General features: G+C 48.4%; 2 protein-coding genes across 2 annotated transcripts; one reads left to right on the top strand and one right to left on the bottom strand.

Annotated features, from left to right (window-relative positions):
- Positions 1-282: 282 nt before the first annotated feature.
- On the bottom strand, positions 283-9,863 carry ddi2 (DNA-damage inducible protein 2). The gene is given in 10 exon segments (XM_086149522.1): positions 283-1,565; positions 1,567-2,399; positions 4,304-4,496; positions 4,571-4,674; positions 4,867-4,995; positions 5,412-5,539; positions 6,345-6,471; positions 6,567-6,848; positions 8,031-8,160; positions 9,398-9,863. Coding segments are annotated over 10 exon segments (2,583 nt in total). The 5' UTR covers positions 9,536-9,863; the 3' UTR covers positions 283-1,046.
- On the top strand, positions 9,614-19,010 carry LOC147232597 (tumor necrosis factor receptor superfamily member 1B). Its single transcript, XM_086149521.1, has 12 exons — positions 9,614-9,749; positions 9,853-9,991; positions 11,781-11,888; positions 11,965-12,188; positions 12,278-12,661; positions 15,423-15,542; positions 15,634-15,741; positions 15,901-16,035; positions 16,113-16,179; positions 16,268-16,500; positions 16,583-16,681; positions 17,395-19,010. Exons 6-12 carry the CDS (start codon positions 15,461-15,463, stop codon positions 17,478-17,480), a joined length of 810 nt encoding a protein of 269 aa, XP_086005647.1. The 5' UTR covers positions 9,614-9,749; positions 9,853-9,991; positions 11,781-11,888; positions 11,965-12,188; positions 12,278-12,661; positions 15,423-15,460; the 3' UTR covers positions 17,481-19,010.
- Positions 19,011-19,082: the final 72 nt, after the last annotated feature.

The raw sequence follows: 19,082 nt of genomic DNA, 5'->3' as shown, positions 1-19,082 counted from the left end.
TAGGGGGTTTGCTGGAGATCTTTGGGCCAATTCTCAAGCAGCGGCAGCAGCAGGAGACCGACTTCAGGAACCATTTTTTTCATATTCATTTAGACTTTCTGAGACCCAACCGTCACCCTCCGTACCCCAGGTCCGTCTTTAGTGCACTTGGGACTTTCCAGAGTCTTCTGGAATCCACAGAGAGAGAGAGAAAAGGCCCAGATGTCTCTCTGGCAGCTTTTTCTTCTCAGGTCAAAGAACGAGATGCGGTCATTTGAAGAGAAAAGCTCTCACGCAGAGTACAAATACTAGGTCAGTTTTATTTGTCATTTAAAAGTTGGTACAACAAAAATCTAAGGAAAGGAGTCTGTCAGAGGAGGAGGAGCAGGAGCCCACCGAGACCCTTGATATCTGCTGGACCGACGGACGTGAGCGGACAAGAACCCGCTTCTAGCAGAAGACTGCGTTGGAAACCGTGTCAGATGATCCCCCCGTCGGACGATGACCCTCACGCACTGAGAAGATGTGTAAGGCAGAGATTTCCCTCAGCGGGGGGAGAAAACACACCGTCGCCGATGCCATTCCGCGCTTCCATGATCTTCTGGATTTACATCTAAATATCAAACTCAACCACAGTCTCATTATGTTCCTGGAGGCAGCCAGTGGTAGTTCTCACCCAGGTAAGCGGAAGCTCAGGAGTTCCGCCGATGGTTCGCATCTGTGACGCTGCTCCTGATTTTTAGAAATGATGATCGACAACATAAAGGCCGGAGCGACTCGGTGACAAAACGAAAGAGAGATTCTATTAAAAGGGTCAACGATCCGCCTCGTCTCAGCCGACGTTGGCACCCAGGAGGACAAAACAAACCGAGTCCATCCACATTACAGAACCCCAAAACCAAAAGATGGTTAAAGCCAAAACACCTGCATGCAAAACACACCTGGCCAACCTGCGGGATCCGGAGCGGACCTTCTGTTCCCGGATATGGTCAAAGACTCCCCTGTGCTCCCCGCCGAGACCTTTGGATCAGGGAGAAGGTGGGGAAGAAGCTCTGCTGGCGGAGGTTCTAGGTGGGCACAGTGATGCTGCGGGCCAGCAGCGCCAGCAGAGCCAGCTCCACCACCCCGTTGGCCTGCTCCAGGGCCTCGGCAGCCTCCCGGGCAGAGAACCCCGCCGCCTGGATCCTCCGGATGTGCTCGGCTGGAAACGGCTCAGGGGTGAGTAGCGGAGGACCCGGCGCCCCGGGGGTCGCGGGACCTGCGACTCCCTCGGGCGACCCTTCCGCCGGGGGGCTGACGGAGATGCGGTTAGTCTGGAGGTTCGGCGAGTCCGGACGGTTTGTGCCGGAGATCCTTCCACCGGCGGCCTCCCGGACACGCCTCTCCTCGGGAGGCTCTCTGATATCCGAGTCCCCTGGGGGGTCAGGAGGAACCTCTGACTCGCACGGTGAAGACCTCAGGCTTGCCCTCTCCTCTCCGGAGCTCTCCGGACACTGCGGCGAGCCTCGCCCCCCCGCAAACTCCGCTTCCCTGAGGCCTGCAAGTTCCGGCGCGAGACACCCAGATGGTCCCTCAGATGGAGGGACTGCGCCGGTGGCTTCGGCGTCGCCTGAGATGGCCGGACATCTGCCCGCGGGTGTCGGGGTGCTCGGCCCGGGTGACGCACCCCCCCCCCGCCTCCTGCCCGGGGGGATGTGAGGGGGAGCAGGAGGTGCTGCCGCTGTGAGACTGAGCTCGGTTGTTGGAAAGCAGCAGCTCGTGGAGCTCCATCAGAGCGGTCGCCAGGGAGGGGATGCTGTCGGAGCTTGAGCAACGCTCTCCTTCGGGCTGGTCCATCTCGCCCTCGGCCGTGGCCGAGGAGTCCATGTCCACCGAGTCCGGAGTGCCGGGGCAGGCTGGGGCGTGGATGGCCGGGCTCCAGCCCGTCGCCTCCTGCTCCATCGGCTGAGCGGGGCAAAGCTCCTCCGGGCGGGGGGGCAGGAGGCTCCTCGCGGCCTCGGAAGTGTCCGGGCGGTCTTCCGCTGCTCCGGAGGCTTCCTCGCCCCCTCGGTGTCGGAGGGCCGGAGCTGCGTCTCCGGCGGGGATGCATGGAGGCGGGACGTCTGCTGACGCGGTGGTTACTTTGGAGCTGCGAGAGTCTGACAGAGGAGTTGTCTGGACCTGGTTTGGTGGAGAGCTAGCATCCCCTGTTGGGGATGCGGGCAGAGGAAGCTTCCGGGAGCCCCGCTGGTCCTGGCACCGCCCTGGTGCTGAAGCCCCCACGGCAGCGGGGGCGGACTGTGATGGATCCAGGGTTGGGTTCTGGAGCTGGCCAGAGGAGGGGCTTTGGGAAGGAGAGGTGGGTGAGGACATTTGGTCTAAGGTTCTGGGTAATGTAAATGGTGGTGGCTGTGGTGAGGTAGTTTGTCCGTCTGCAGTGTCTATTGTAAGAGAGATATATTTCACAATTAAACTCCTGCAGGTTGGAACAACCATTTGGGAACATTTTGTTTTGGACGATAAGCATTTCCGTTTTATCTTGCCAGGTACGTCAAAACACACTTTCTATGAAAACAGAGATGCTTCCTGACACATGCAAGGCTAACGGCTTCACCTACTTTACCAGTTAACTAACAATAACACAAACGTAAGAAATCCAGCAGCCAAATAAATGTGTTCAAAGCAATGGACTTAGCACTGGCGATGGACCTGTGGGTTTGCAGTACCTGTTTGGTCGGGCCCTCTCCAGCTGCTCCAAATGCATCAGTGCTGTCCTGCTCAGAGGTTAGAGCACACACCACACACACACACGTCATGCAAAGGGACGGAGAGAGTTAGCGGTCACACACAGAGCATGCACCAAATCGCCCTGCTTCACACGCACGAGTGAGCAAAGTGCTATCTCACTCGAACTTTGACCTAACCGAGGTCATAGTCTGATCATGTGACCTGCCGCTGAGGGTGAGGAAGCTTCGCCCAAGTCATGTCTCAAGACCATTCAATGAAAATCAATCCAGATCGGTTGAGCTGTCAGCCCGAGGAGGCTTTATCTTAGAGAGGAACGGATTCTAGGGTTTGAGCTGTCGGCTGACCTCTGCAGCCACAGGCGCGTTTAGCAGCTCCTCCTTCATCCCAGAGGAGCGTAAAGGGAAACACTTTTGAAAACCATACAGAGTTCCTAACATCTGGGGACATCAGCCGAGCATTACTACTGGGTGTCAACTCTTGTAGCTTGTGTGTGTGTGTGTGTGTGAAAAACATGAATACCAAACATGTCAAGTGCAGTTTTATGGCTCACAGAGATCATAAATATGAAAACAACAGTCGGTGTCTTGAACTTAGGAACTTAAGAATGAAAGAGCTTCTTCATCTTCTTCTTTCAGCTTTACACTTCAGGGGTCGCCACAGCGAATCAACCTTCTCCGTCTAACCTTATTCTCTGTATCCTCCTCTCTAACACTACCTTCATATCCTCTCTCACTCCATCCTTAAATCTTCTCTTTGGACCTCCTTCGTCTAGACTTCCTGCCTGGCAGCTCCAGTTCCAGCATCCGTCTACCAATATATTCTCCAGCTCTCCTCTATACATGACCCAACCATCTCAGTCTGGCTTCTCTGACCTTCTCTCCAAAACATCTAACATGTGCTGTTCCTCTGATAGCTTCATTCCTGATCCTATCCATCCTGGTCACTCCCAAAGAGAACCTCAACATGTTCATCTCTGACCTTTCCTCATTGTTACTGTTTCTAGTCCATACAGCATCGCTGGTCTCAACCACTGTCTTGTCCACCTTTCCTTTCACAAAAAGCTTCTTCGTAATAATAAGGAAACTGTCCCTTCATAAGTGCTCTGAAGATGGTGGCTTTTGACCAATAGACGCGTGTGGTGGAGAGCATTTTGGGTCCAGCTGTCAGTGAGCATCTCCAGGTTCAAATACCAACTTTATTTTCTTGGATGGATGGATGGATGATGCAAGGTGACCCCAACCAGAAGGAACTTCTGTCTGAGCGTCAGGTGGCCTTTGTGGGCTGCAGCAGCAGCAGCAGCAGCAGCAGCTCTGGCTCAGTGACCGTCACATGGAAACTACAGGTCCGTGTATGTGTTTCCCTTTAAGCCTGGAAGTCAGGTTCGGAGCTAACATCTCATCCTGCTTCATTCTCTGGACTCTCAAGCATGATAAGAGTTGCTGTATCGATGACAGGGGGTGGTGATGGGATTCAAATCGGATGACAGCATAGATGGCATTGAGAGACTTTAGATGTCATGCAACTGTGTTTCTAACTAACTGAAAAAAAGCCTGATGAGAAGCAGGCTGGAGTGCAGAGGTGAGATGCTGTTCTTTACCGCTCTCCTGTATGGACCTCTGAAGTGCCTCTGCAAGCTCTCTGTCAGCGATCTCCTCCGGACGGGGATCTTCACGGCCCTCCGCTCCGTAGGCCAGCCGAGCACACTCCGGCAGCTCCGCCTCAGACAGGAAACGGGTCTCTGAGCCCGTGGTGCCGATCAGAAGCACGCTCTTCTTCAGGTCAATCGAGCACTGAAAGAAAAAGACGGGACCTTTAACCCACAGGCTGTCCAGGGCTGGACCTCATACTGGGAGTGGACCAACACCTGGTGTCTCTTCAGCATGTCCAGGCCAAGCAGCATGTCCATTGGCTGGTCCTCCAGGATGGAGAAAGAACAAGGTAGGAAGTCGCCCTCTATCTGGACCTGAGCTAAAACACAGCAGGAAGTCACATGGTCATTGGCACACATCTGCTGTCAACAAATGAAGGTTCGGTCCGTTCGTCTTTTTTAATCTTCCTCCTTAAAAGACAGGAGGTCCTGCTCAGCGCCTCCTGTTCCATGGAAAGTATTACTTACGGGGCGCATTTGTTTGAAACACAGCAGGAAAACACGACACCCACCCAGATGAACTCTGCCGATGATCTTCTGGGTGCCCACCCCCTTGGCGATCCCGGCCCAGCGCCGGTCCACCAGGCGCATGATGTTGCAACGCTCGGCGCAGGCCTGGCTCATGATGGTCATCTGGGCTCCTACAAACACACAAGGTAGAGTCACTGCACTGTACATAGAACCCCTGCAGGAGTGAACAGCTGGAGGCTCGCCCGCCGAAGGAGGAAGCCCTGGCTGTGGCTATAAATCACTCCAGACGTTCAATACAGAATAGAACTAATTCAAATTTCTGCAGGATTATTTTCAGGAGTGTTGAGAGAGGCTACATCCCAATGTGGATACTCAGATTTAAATCACGGTAAAAGGCCGAAGGCAGAGGGTCGTTCACTTCATGTTTGCGTGCAGCCAAAGCGGCTACTGCTGCAGCTGCCATCGAACCCAAGTCATGCCGTGGAGAGCAAACCAACACTGCTGCAGCTGTTCTCAGCCCAAAAGAAGACACAAGAAAGACAGACAGGCATCTACCGCAAGTGCGGTGAGCGGCCGTGCTCATTACCTGAATCAACAAAAGCTTTCACGGGGTGTCCATTGACTCTGCAGTTAATGTAGAGCATAACCACCTGTCCAAAGCTCTCCGGGGCCTCCTCCATTGCAATGGTCATGTTCTCCTCCACATTGTGCTGCCTGGAACATTGACACATCCAAGGGGAGAGCATTCACATTAGCCACTCAGCGTGTTAAGAAGTCAGTCCCGTCTGTCCTTGAGGGGGTTGAGAAGGCACAAACATAACAACGGAGATGGGGGGGGGGGGGGGGGTGGCTTGAAAGATTCATTTGGCTACGTCACAAACATAGTTTTAAAAGACAGAACGTCCCTGCTACGAGGACCTGTTTGTTCAAAGACGGAGCGCCGGTCCTCTGTGTTTACTGGGATTGCGACCTGGGCGTCATATTCTAGCAGAAACTGTTCCCTTTCCCAGCTCGACGTGTCCGTGTTCGGGGACAATTCAAGCTCAAACATAAGAAAACACACTTAACGTGCTGTTGGTGGTAAAAGCGAACGTGTCAACCTCGGCGTCTGAGCACGGGTCACGTGAGCCCCGGCGGAAGCGCCCGGCCACGGTCCGACGGACATGAACGCAGGTCCGAAACACATGGCAGGTTGTCATAGATACCGGACAAGAAAACAGCGCCGTGCCCTGCTGAGGCTATTGTTCGGGGAATGTCAGGACTGCTGTTGGCTCCGGGTGGTACTCAGTAAGTGCTGGTTTCTGTTGAGGGGGGATGCCTGCACCTGGCTGCGGTTCAGAACCCAACTTCCTACTCCTAGTCTTAGCGGTCTCATGTATGAGCCACATCCCAGGCTGGTATTAGTGACTCAAGGCTGCCCAGTGCTGTGGAGCAGGGCACTGGCCTTGGATTACAATCCAACAACTTCCACACAACAGTTTGATGAAGACCAGGTCTGGTAGAAACCTTCAGATCATACCTGATGTCTTCCTCGATCTTTGCCTGGGCCTCTAAATCAAAGGGATCGGCGGTCAGAAGCCTGATTCTCTCCTGCTCCCTCTTGGCACGATCCTGCTGCTGCTCCAGCAGAACCTTCTTGAAACGCTCTGGGGACACGGGTACAGGAGGGTGAGCTCTCAGGTACTCCAAGGGAAGTACGACAGGCGGTTGGATTACAGCCGATGCAGTTTTGTTTACTCACCTAGGTCGCCACTTAGCAGGGCCTCGGCAAGCGGTGGGTTCCGCTCTTTGAGCAGCGATAGCTCATGTGGGTTTGAGAGCAGCATCTGCTGGAGTAAGGCGGGGTCGTCCAGCCCCTGAGGAGAGGGGCCACGGAAGGCCATGGATGTAGAAGGTTGTGCGGGGCGTGGGGGCGGCGGGGTGGGGGCGGCGGCCTGCTCAAGGGTCTTTACGGCACTCCGCTGACTGGCCGAAGAAGAGGAGCCCGGGACCGCAATGGAGCGAAAGTCAATGTGGGGCAAACCTGGTGAAGACACGAGGAGGATCAACTGACAAACACCAAGATCTGGAAGATCCCGAAAACATGAGCGTCAGACCGCTTCCTTCAAAGACCTTGACGAAGATGGAAGCAACATCTTGTTTGGCGCAAAGCTGTAGACTTTGCACTTTAGTCAGAACCAAGAGAAGCAGCTGGGAAAGGTCCTTCAGACCGAAGGGGGTTCACCTTCTGGATGAGTTGTACTTTTCAGCCTGGTGCTGTGCTGGTTAAACAGAAACCCAAATGCACAGACCATTACTCCTGCCTCCTCTGGAAATGAAAAACCCGCCAGCTACTAAACAAGGTCAGAAAGATTTCCTTCAAAGAAAATCTTCATCTGGGGACAAATCTGGGGACATTTCTCTTCTCAGGAACATTGGGAGAACAGTCACGTTCCCCGCCAGCGGCCATCTGTCAGTCACCAGGATCCCGTTCACAGGCTGCTTCCTGTCTGCTGTGGACCACCAACACCTCAGCAAACCCAGCCCTCCTTTCTGGTGACCAGTCTGTCTGCTTTGTCTTCACGGTTCACGGCGAGCGCTTTTTACATGTCCATGAGAAGGAGTCATTTTTGGAGACCATTGTCCTTCCTTCAAGCCGAACTAAGACAACATGGGGAGATGGTGTGAAGCAGATGCTGATTGGACCAAATGCATCTGATGTAGGAAAAAAAAAAAGAGGGGGGGGGGGGGGCGCTTGGCTCTGACCTTCCTCAGAACACTTGGATGTTAATGAGCTCGAGAGAAACACAAAGTGCAGCGTCTTCTAAAGCCCCATGGACCTCAGTAATGCCAGACATGGAGCGACGGGGCCGGTAAACTAGTTTGCTCTGACCGGGGGCGCCTTGCTGTCTGGGCACAGGAAGAGCCCTTGTGCCCCGACGTCCTTTCTGGTCGCTTCGCCCAGATACATTAGCATAATTATTATAGAAACGTTATATCAAATTATTGGCGTACAGCAGAGCCTCATTGAGTCCGTCTGACGTCGAGGCAGGAATCTGTGTAAGTTTATTAGCAGAGCTTTGTTTTGCTCTGAAGTCAAATCTGACTCCACTTATACTCCAAACCATCACTTTGCTTAATGAAGGAAGTATAAGAGAAACTTTCCAAGTATCTGTTAATACAACTTAATGAGACTGTAAACTGTTTTCTACAATGTCATTGTTACCTGGGAAGGCGGGCTGGGCTGGAGGTGGCCTCCTGTCAGCCTGCCGCAGAATCACAACATCGCCATCCTTTACTCCATAGGTCCCCAAGGCACGGGTGGGGTCTTTAAGTGGCTGTTCTACATATATAATCTGAATATGGACAAATACACGGAAAAAAAGTATTACATGGTGCATTTTCAAACATCATGTTAGACTTTGTCTGATCAGATTTCTGACAGGGTGTGTGTTCAGTGTCATTTTAATGTACTTTTATTTTCACACCATTACTTTCAGTTTCCTCACAGGACAACATGAAGCAGGTAGAAGAGTCAATACTTCAAGACAGTATGCTAATATTACCACAAACACACTTTTCAATGTAGCGGAGTCCAGTCATTAACTCTGTAGTAAATTCATACATGATGTCAATGTATATGGGTTTTCAACATTTCTATAAAACTGATCTTTGACCTAGACTCGCCCTATTGTCTGAACCAAATGCTGCTTCATCATAAATCAATGTCATATCTGAACAGCTCTTCTGTTTTGTTTTTAGCTTTACACTTTGGACTAATGTTATCCGTGGAGAGTCTCCGTCATGCAGGTCATGGTCACATCTGGTCAAAATCTTCTTATCGTACCAGCTGGACTTGATTTTCTTCCCTTGAAGACGTCTCACCCCTCATCCGAAAGGCCTCCATATTTCTGCATTAACATTATTGTCATTACCAGTAATTACGTAAGTATTTAGTTAAAGTCCCTACAGTGCAAACCACGTATTGGTATTGAAACATCTATTTGCTCCTTTTCTCCAGTGAGCAGTGAAAGCAGAGGGAGTTTGTGGAGAAGTTCTACTAAGGCTCCAGAGTCCAGGAGGCTCTGACAGCCAGGCCAGGAAAACATGTTCATGTTACACCGAGTAGGGGGGGGGGGGGCAAACACACACACACACACACACACACACACACACACACACACACACACACACACACGCACACACACGTGGATAGCGTTTCTAAAATCCACTAGTGAATCAAAATGACTAAACTCAGATGTTCATGCTGAAAGGATAATGTACTTTCTTTTGAACGTTCTGGATCTGGTTCACCGCCGACAACAACAACAACAACATCGGGACTTTACTTTACTTCGGGCTGTCGGTGTAGCAGTTTAGTTTAGGTAATGTGATATTTATCGTAAGTCGGCTAACCTTTAAATCTCGAAAGACTCGCTCGTAACCGTCGAAGAGTGAACTTATCTGATGTTGCAATAGCCGATCAGCCAAAACAGCACACGTCTGATTCATGCTAGCTAGCAGGCTAGGTAACTAGCTGTTAGCTCCGCTAGCTCGGTGGCTACATCCGCTCGGTCCGGCGGGGAGTCTTACCTGGATTTCACCGGCCGGGATTCCCGATTCGAGTTCACAAAGTGCCACAAAGTCTCTAAGTTCCAACTCCGGGGACACTTGGAGGGCGAAGGTGGTCTCCGGGCGGTCCCTGGGGGCGCAGAAAACCGTGACCAGCATCGCTTCTGACGCGGAGCTCGACCCGAACACAAACCCGCGGAGACGGGATACAATGTGTGCTTCTCCTGGATTCACAGAGGGGGAACCCCGGGTAACCGGCCGGAGGAGTCCGTCTGGAGAGTGGGGACTGCGGGGCTGCGGCGGAGCGGACACTCCCGGAGGAAACAAACACCCGGACGGTTCTTCTTTGGAGGAACACACGCCAACAGACGCGGTTTGTCTTCTTTCACAACTTCTACTCAACATCCAGCCCCGCTCCGCTCTGCCGCAATCGGTTTCACTTTCAGCCTGCTTGTTTTCGACATGTCGTACGACAGGATTCCCTGTCGTGAAGCTCTTCTTCTTCTTCTTCTTCTCCTGCTTCTTCTTCTTCTTCGACCTCCAAAAAGCGCTTTCAGATGTGGTGCGCCCTCAGCTGGGTCTGAGCTCTCCTAGAATCACAAGATAAAATCACAGGTAAAACTTTAATTTTTTTTTCTTCACATTTTTTATTGAACATATATAGTATAAATAAACAAAACAAATGAATAAACAAACATGGCTATAGAATCGAATGTCAATAATATTAACCGGCATGAGGACACATAAGGACATTCATTTTGATTGCAATCAATTGACTGTAAGAGTAAACAAGATTCAAGGCCTATAAGAATTGTTTGCGTCTAGGAATAAGGGGAAAAAAAAGAAATTAAAATGATAAAATGAATTATAATAACAATAAAATAAAAATAAAAAGAAGAAAAAATAAAAAGAAGAAAAAAATGGCAATGTTATACGTATTTAACTCGGTGGATCTAAAGGAATATCAGTCATAAAACTGAATAATTTTTGGTTATTCGGATTTCTCCATGAGTTTTAAGGATTTTTATTATATAATTCAAAAATCGTTTTTAAAGAATGTAAAATTGGGGTAAAAATTTTTGCCAGACCTAAAATAACATTGACACAGAGTTCATCTCTTTTGTTGCCTAAAAGTAAACCAAATGTTATATCATCTCTTGAGAAAGAAACTGGTGATGATGGACATTTGTCTTTAATCCATTTTTGAGCTTTAGCCCAGAAGCCTTTTACTTTTTCGCATGAGGAAAAAAAAAAAGAACGAACAAAAAAAAAATAATTTAAATGTATATATTATTTCTAATAAAAGAGTTGCTCCATTTTCTTTCTATTATATTTTTCTTCAGGAATACAACTTGTCGAGGTAGTGCCTTACGTAACTTCATGAACTCTTATATGGTAGGGTTAAAGCTGTGTTTAGTACAGCATTGTTCAAAAATCACAAGTAAAACTTGTAACTGGATGAAGGCAAAGAGAAAAGGAAGCCACTTGCACTTTTATCCCTCCACAGTAGTTGTCTGTCTTTTTTAATGTCTCTATTTATATTTTTATTGCTACTGTTTAAGAATAAGAATAAGAACAACTTTATTTATCCCGAAGGAAATTGTTGTGCCAGAGTTACAAGAAAAATATAAAAATAATAAATAATAGTAGGAAATTCTATAAACAGTAAAAAATAAGAGAAAAAGGGAGAATAAGAAATACAAATAAACTACAAAGTGTCTTAAATAACAAGTGAAAGATAAGGAGTGCACAAGAGTATGAAAAAAATATCGGACATGTAGCTGTAATATCTTTTTTTAATGTCTTTTGTTACCTGTCCTCTGCCCTGTGCTGCTGCCACACCCAAATTTCCTCCATGGGGAGCAAAAAAATATTATCTTGTCTTATCTTTAACAAGTCTCATCTCACTTACCCTCAAGCTAAAAACCATGACTACGAACGTAAAGTACCAAAGTAATACAGGATAGATAAAATAGAGTCGATGGCCAATTTTTCCCTAAAAAAAATGGCATGACGAGGACAGAAATATGGCTCATTTCTGAACTGCATTTGCTGACGGTTGAAAAACAATAACTACTTTTACATTTACTCTTAAAAAGTATCCTTTTAATTCTGCCATGGCTTATTTTATTGTTTTCCTTTTGCTGTCATTTTATCTTACTGAAAGCTGCAGAACTGCATATAAGAAAAGTCTAATTCAGATTCTGCTATGGTTGAATGATGAATGTTAAAATAACAGAATCACTTGCTTCCAATAGAACCCTTGGTCTTGTTTTGCCCTTGCGAGAAGTGAAGTGACAGACTCAGAATAGTTTATTCTAACCACGTCTGAGAAGGATCTTGAGAAGAATAATAATTTGAGAAACCCACTGTTGCAGCCATTTAATCCACAGTCTGTTTACAGTGAACTCAGAGTTATGGAAAATCAGAGTTTTAAAGTCCAGTCACCTGGATGGGAGATGGAACACACCCGGGATTTCCTGCTTTTGTTATTTGCTCTTCCAGCTCATTGGTAAAGTTACAGCGTTTCTGCACGTAGACTTTGTTCCTAGAAATGGGCACCGTGACACTTCTTCTCCATTCCTCAGGCATCTTCCTACCTTTCCACCTGATCTCCTGGACACACAATATATCCACCCTCCTTCTCTGCATCATGGCAACCAACTCTACCTTTTTTTGTCGTCATTCCAACATCCAGACGTTTGCCTTTCCTCTTCTCCCTCTGCTTCTGAACCTGTCTTCCTCCTCATCTTTTTCCACCCTAAGTAGCCCAATTTCCACAGGTACCCTGTGGATAAATATACGTAAAGATGTATGTATGTAACTGTGGCCGCTGTTAAGCTCCACCCATCCAGTAAGAGAGCCATCCGTTTGATTCGCATATTTTGTTTTTTGCACCAGGTGCCCTTCCAGATGCAACCCTGTGTATTTATCTGGGCCTGGGGAACCAGCTTGGAGAGACGCTGCGTTGTGCACCGTCTGAGAATGCATTATTATTAGTATTATTATTATTAATGTTAGAAAGCCCACTTTGTTTCTGTGTATTTAACTGTTGTTGAAATGATACCATTCAGTTCTTGTTTGTCGGTGGGTTGTCGGTGGGAGATTCTGACCAGACACAGTCCAACTCATCTGGACGCACAGCGTGATCCCGACAATAAAACCATCTAAAAGGGAACATATGTATACGTGGTGTTGTTTAATGGGAACACCAGCCCCTGTACCTCGCTGCTCTAAACTACCGAATTACTGGAGAGAACCACACTCCCGTTTAATTAAAATGTGGTACGTTTTTAAAGATCATTGCCCACCTTGCTTGCTCTGGATGTTTAAGAACACATAGACTCTGTAACCTTTGCACTCCTTGTCCTTTAGCATGCTATTGTTGAGCTTGAGAGCGGAGGCCCACAAGCCTGTGCATGCATGTGCAGACGTATTCACACATACACACACACACACACACACATGCGTGTGGTTGTATCTTGCAAATTAATCAAGAATCCGTGGTTGTTTCTAGCTGCGCTGAAAACCCATATGCTGATGTGTAATGTGTCACCTTTTTACTTGGAAACAACATGAAGCTGCAGACTTTCCGTCTCCGGTCACCGCAGAGCCGCCGGGGACGGAAACCGTGATAAATAGTTGTAGTAATAATGATAAACACGCTAATGTGATGTTGAGATGAGATGAGAATGTATTTTGCTAAAAGGCATCTTGCTGCCAGGGCAGTGCTTGCATTTGTGACCAGGGCTCAGACAAGGACAAGCAAAAAGTTGGAAATTTATCACTTCCTCACTCGTTACTTGGGGAAACAAATCCAAAGCTAAAATACAGAAACATTTGTAAGGACTGCAAGATTTGGAAATTTAGTGACGATTAGTATCATAAGTTGTTGGAATCGTGGTTACGTGCATTTTCTGCTTTTCCCTTTCAGGGGTGTCAACAGCGAATCAACCTTCTCCATCTAATCATTCTCTGTATCCTCCTCTCTCACACCAACTGCCTTCATATCCTTGGTCTTCCTCTAGACTTCCTGCCTGGCAGCTCCATTTCCAGCATCCGTCTACCAATATATTCACTATCCCTCCTCTGTACATGACCGAACCATCTCAGTCTGGCTTCTCTGACCTTCTCTCCAAAACATCTAACATGTGCTGTTCCTCTGATAGACTCATTCCTGATCCTATCCATCCTGGTCACTCCCAAAGAGAACCTTATCATCTTCATCTCTGCGGCCTCCAGCTCTGCTTCCTGTCTTTTGGTCATTGTAACTGTTTCAAGGCCATATGGCGTCACTGGTCTCACCACTGTCTTGTCCAGCTTTCCTTTCATTCTTACTGATAGTCTTCTATCACAAAGTACCCCTGACACTTTTCTCCACCCATTCCAACCTGCTTGAACCCGTCTCTTCACCTGTTTTCCACACTGTCCATTGCTCTGGACTGTTGACCTCAAGTACCAGAAATCCTCCAACTTCTTGATCTCCGCTTCCTGTAGCCTCACCTTTCCACCCGGTTCCTCTCATTCACACATACTTACTCAGTCTTGCTATCCTTCATTCCTCTCCTTTCCAGAGCATACCTCCACCTCTCAAGATTTTCCTCCACCTGTTCTCTGCTCTCACTACAGATCACAATGTCATCATGCAAACCTCATTCCCGTCTAACCTCATCTGTCAGCCTGTCCATCACCACTGCAAACAAGAAGGGGGTCAGAGCTGATCCTTGATGGAGTCTCATACACCACTTATCCCTTTGCAGCTTCCACCTCTTTGTCCTCTCTTCTGCCTTTGCCTTCTTAATCTTCCTTGTCACCAGAGTCATCCTGTAAACCACCATCCTATGCTGACTGGCTGCAAACTTCAGATCACCTTGTCTCTACAAGATGTAGTCTACCTGCGTGCTCCTACCTCCACCCTTATAAGTTATTCTATGTTCTTGTCTTTTCTGGAGAAGTATTCACTCCCGCCATATCCATCCTTTTTCTAGTCTACCAACATCTGTCCCTCTGCATTCCCATCCTGGATACCAAACCTGTCCATCAATTCCTCCGCACCTCTATTTCCTGCACCAACATGCCCACTGAATTCTTCACCAATTACTACCTTCTCATCTCTGAGGATATTCTGCATCACTTTATCTAATTCATTCAAGAACTTCTTCTCCACTAACTCACATCCCACCTGCGGGGCATAGCCACTAACAACACTGAGCATCACACCTTCAATTTCCAGTTTCAGACTCAGAAGTCTATCCGACATAATTTTCACCTCCAGAACATTCCTCACAAACTCCACCTTCAAGATAACTCCTACTCCATTTCTCTTCCTGTCACTACCATGATATTACAACTTCAAACCTGCTCCTACGCTTCTCGCCTTCCTGCCTTTCCACCTGGTCTCCTGGACACACAGTATATCCACATTCCTTCTCTGCATCGAGTCAACCAACTCTCGACCTTTTCTTGTCATCGTCGCAATACATCGTCGCAAGACTTTTTAATTCCTCTTCCCTCAGCCGCAGGGAATCTTCAATCTTTGTAGTTACTGCTAACAGCTAAGACAATCTATATTTCATTATATTTCTTATTCTTCCTCCTTTCCACTATTATCTATGACTGTTGTGTTTTTACTTGAAACTCTGGCACAACAATTTCCTTCGGGATTAATAAAGTTGTTCTCATCTCATCATCTCATCTCAATATTCAGAGACACTCCTCTCGCTCTTCCACCCTCAGTAGCCTAATTTCCACCGGTACCCTGTAGGTTATCGGAACCAATGGCGTTTGTTGTCAACCTGGGCCTCGACTAATCCGGTATGAGACTCTTAGGTTCGATTTGCGTATTATGTAAAATTGTTCCTATTAGTTTTGTACGTTTTTAATAGTGCTTTTAAATTAGGGGTTGTTGCATCTCAGTTGGGGAAGCAGGCATCCCTCAAATCTGAAGGTTGGAGGTTTGACACGGTTTGATTCGCATGATGACGTCACTCCTGTGGTTTCAAGCATGGAGGGTTTACGCCTCTCAGTTGTGGCTCTTGATTAGCAGGAGAAACACACAGCTGCTTCAGTCACCGCCGAATCAACATGGTCTTCCTCGGCCTGCTCCTCTTCACCCTCTCAGTGTGTAAACTCCCAGCTGTTCTGGGTGTCTTTACTTGCCCAAAAGGTAAACCTTCATTTTTTTTCAGTGGTTTTGCCGCAAACCCTTTAACATATTGATGCTGGAGTCTGGTGTGTGTCGATGTGACTGATTGAAGGTGAGCTGGTGACGAACGGAGGAGGCTGCGCCCCCTGTCCTGAAGGATACTACCAACCCCATGAAAACCCCTCAAAGCAGTGCAAACGCTGCACCAAGTGCGCTGAAGGTGAGTACCGGATGGCAGGAAAGCATTGACACACACATCTGTGTGTGTGTGTGTGTGTGGGTGGGGATCTGTGATGGACAAATGAAGGTGCTGAAGATGAATATGATTTTTTAAACTCAAAAAATTTGTATGACTGAGTTTGTGCTTTTGCTGCCGTAGACTTGGGCAGCATGGTCTCCCGGGCGTGCACCAAAGTGTCCAACACAGAGTGCTTGTGCCGAGAGAATTTCTACAGCATTGAGGACGATTCTTCCACCTGCAAGTGCGGCGCCGGGTTCGGGCTCTCGCAGGGAGGTAAAGCTGGATCGCACCAGTCGGCAGATTATTCACGTTCATGTCAGAAACCTCCAAGGGAACTCTTCTTTTTCCAGGATGTTCAAAGTGCAAGCCAGGATTTTTCAGCCAGCATCCCAACTCCCGCTGCAACAGGTGGAAAGAGTAAGTCCAGCGCTGTCTTCTAGTAGCTCCTGGATCTTCTTTCTCAGATTCCCAGGACTGACAGTTTTTTGTTCCTGCTGCTCCCAAGATGTAAATCTGGTGTGAAAGTTCCCGGGAACAGCACCGCGGACAACGTCTGTAACCCGGATCTGAACGGTGACGTCAGGCTGCCCCCCACCACCCACAGGCCCCTCAGCACACTGCCGGGACCCGACCATCCACAGGGGGGGGTCCGGACCCAGGGCATCACGGCGGCCGACCCACGACCTGCCACGCCGCCGCCACCGCCGCCGCCGCAGCCCGGGACCAGCAACGCCACCGGTAGAAGACGTCTTACTCTCCCCGCGTTATTGAGCAATTGTTGATCGGTCTTTGGTAACCCGAGGGTTTCTTCTTTTCCCAGTGATCATCCTCTTGGCGGTCGGGATGGTGGGACTCGTGATAGCCGTGGCCGGGAGGGTCCACGGTGCCTCCTTCTGGAGAAGAGACCCGGAAGTGCAAAGTATGTGGCCGGAATGAGAAAGTGGGTGTTTGGTTTGTGTGCGAGCTGAGGAGCAGCCTCCTGCTCCGGCCCCTTCCTGCATGTGTAGATCAGACCCCCGTCGGGGGGGTTGGACCAGGAACGTGATCCGACCCTCAGACAGAAGGTCTCACTTCTCACTTTCTTCAAAGCTGGGAACTTTTACTGAAGTGGAGTGACTCCCTCCGTGTGATGCATAACTACATTTAAGACCCGACTGTCATGACTTTATTTCAACGCCTCTTCCTCTGTATGACTGCTGTAGCTACTAGTTACTGGTCTGCTTTGTCCCCAAATCTGATTTTAAGTGTTCAAAAGTGCATTTTATAAAGTTCCGCGTCTTCTGTCTGCCCGGGTTACCATGGAAGCACCTGCCGGGTCTGACATGAGACGTGTCCTGACAAAGGCTCAGTGGGTGGAGGAAGCTTCCAGGACCGCGAGCAGACGGGACTTTACCGCTACGCCTTTGGTTTGAGGAGCTTTTGAAGCAAAGCGGGATTATTTAGGAGGGAGGGTGTTTTGACTGAACCCGAACCTCAACCGTCAGTGGAGTATTTTCGTGGCGTAGTACTGCTACTTCTTAGGGAAAGGTCCTTACTTTCCATCCACCTAAACTCTTACGGTTAAAACAGAAGTACTTTCCAGCCAGGTGGCGTGGTGAATGTGACTGATGCTGTTTCCTGTGGGTTTTACAGATCAGGACTCTCTGTGTCGGCAGCCGGTGGAGGAGAGCGGTGACGACAGCCTGCTGTCTCTCAAAATCAACCCCGACCGGCCCTGAGGTGAAGAACACCTGCGGACCAAATACTGTGAGACCCGAATACTGTGCTGAGACCTTCATGTGAACCCTGCTATGGCCTGCTCGGGTGGATGTTTCCCAGCCTCCTCTGCTGTTCACTGTGAACTCAGTACCAGAACCGCCATGTGAAGTCCTGAAGGACACCACGGTGGTCCTCTCCTTCCCCTCACTTTGTGACGTTCGTGCCGAAGCTCCCATCCTTACCCTTCCGGGAAAACGACACCTTCGGCGTTTGTTTGTTTGCAATAATCTTGATAAACTGGGCCGGTTTTACGATACAAGAGTAAACGTTACGGCCGCCGCTCTGAAGCTGCTCATTACAGGTTTATGGGAACTCAGAGATTTGAGCGCTAATGACTAAAAAATATAATTACCGAAACCGCCTCGAGACGTCATTGCCTGTGTGGGTTTGAGGGAACTTCCCTTTACTTCTCAACCTACCTTTTCTCGCTGCTGCGAAACACCTCTTCTCACAGCCGTTCACCGAACTTTCCGGAAAGGCTGGGGTTGTAAACGTGAAGCAGTTCCTGCCCTTTGAATGTCATCACAGAGCGGGAGGCTGAGCGTGCGCTGCCCCATGCGCTGATTTAATCAGGTTTTCAAGATGAGCACGACTCGGCCGGGTTACACACAGATTGTAAAACAACTGGAAACATGTATGTTCGCGTAAAACCGGAACAGCTCTGCTCACGCACTCACACGCAACACTTGACGGTAAAACCAGTCAGAAGAGCCTTAACGTGCGATGAATGACTCTGTGATAACGATGTGCAAAGGGGAGGGGGAAAAAACCCACACAAAAATGGAAAGAGTGACTAAACAAAGAACTCAAATATTCATCAGCCCCGGAGCCCACACAGGAGAACCAGAAGAACTCGGCCGAGAGAACGGGTGGAGATGCGCGATCCTGTTCGGGACAAAGAAAGCAAACCAGCTGGGTTCTGTCAAGGGTCCGTTTGGCTCCCGATCGCCTCGAAAAAGGCGAGCAGCCGAAGCTGCTGCAGGTGGAAGAACTGATCTCTGAAATATTTCTCGTGTTATAACTCTTGTTTCAGAGAGTGACATCCGGAGATGCTCCTGTGCACCTGTTTGATCATGTGATTCTCATCTAAAGTACTTCAAATACTTATCGAGTCGTACCTCAGTACGCCGCAGTACAGTACTGTCTCAGAAAATTAGACTATTGTGATAAAGTTCTTTATCTTCTGTAATGCAATTAAAAAAACAAAAATGTCAGACATTCTGGATTCATTACAAATGAACTGAAATATTGCAAGCCTTTTCTTATTTTAATATTGCTGATTATGGCTTACATCTTAAGAAAACTCAAAAATCCTATCTCAAAATATTAGAATATCATGAAAAAGTAATTGCATTACAGAAGATAAAGAACTTTTTCACAATATTCTAATTTTCTGAGACAATCCTGTATGTCTGAACTCCACCTGTTAAAAGGGGTCACTCCGTGGCAGTGTAACACGCAATATGTGATTTCATGAAAACAAATTAAAGATCTTTCAAACGCAATTTGACTTCCATTCACTGGATTCTGGACTCAGATAATTTGCCTTCTGTGTGTGAAAC

The sequence above is a fragment of the Fistularia commersonii genome, chromosome 7 (genome assembly GCF_037954325.1).
Source record: "Fistularia commersonii isolate RoL2024-O1a breed Wild chromosome 7, RoL_Fcom_v1.0, whole genome shotgun sequence".
NCBI lineage: Eukaryota > Metazoa > Chordata > Actinopteri > Syngnathiformes > Fistulariidae > Fistularia > Fistularia commersonii.
The sequence above is the reverse complement of the archived record's forward strand: the minus strand, read 5'-3'. Positions and strand labels throughout refer to the sequence as shown.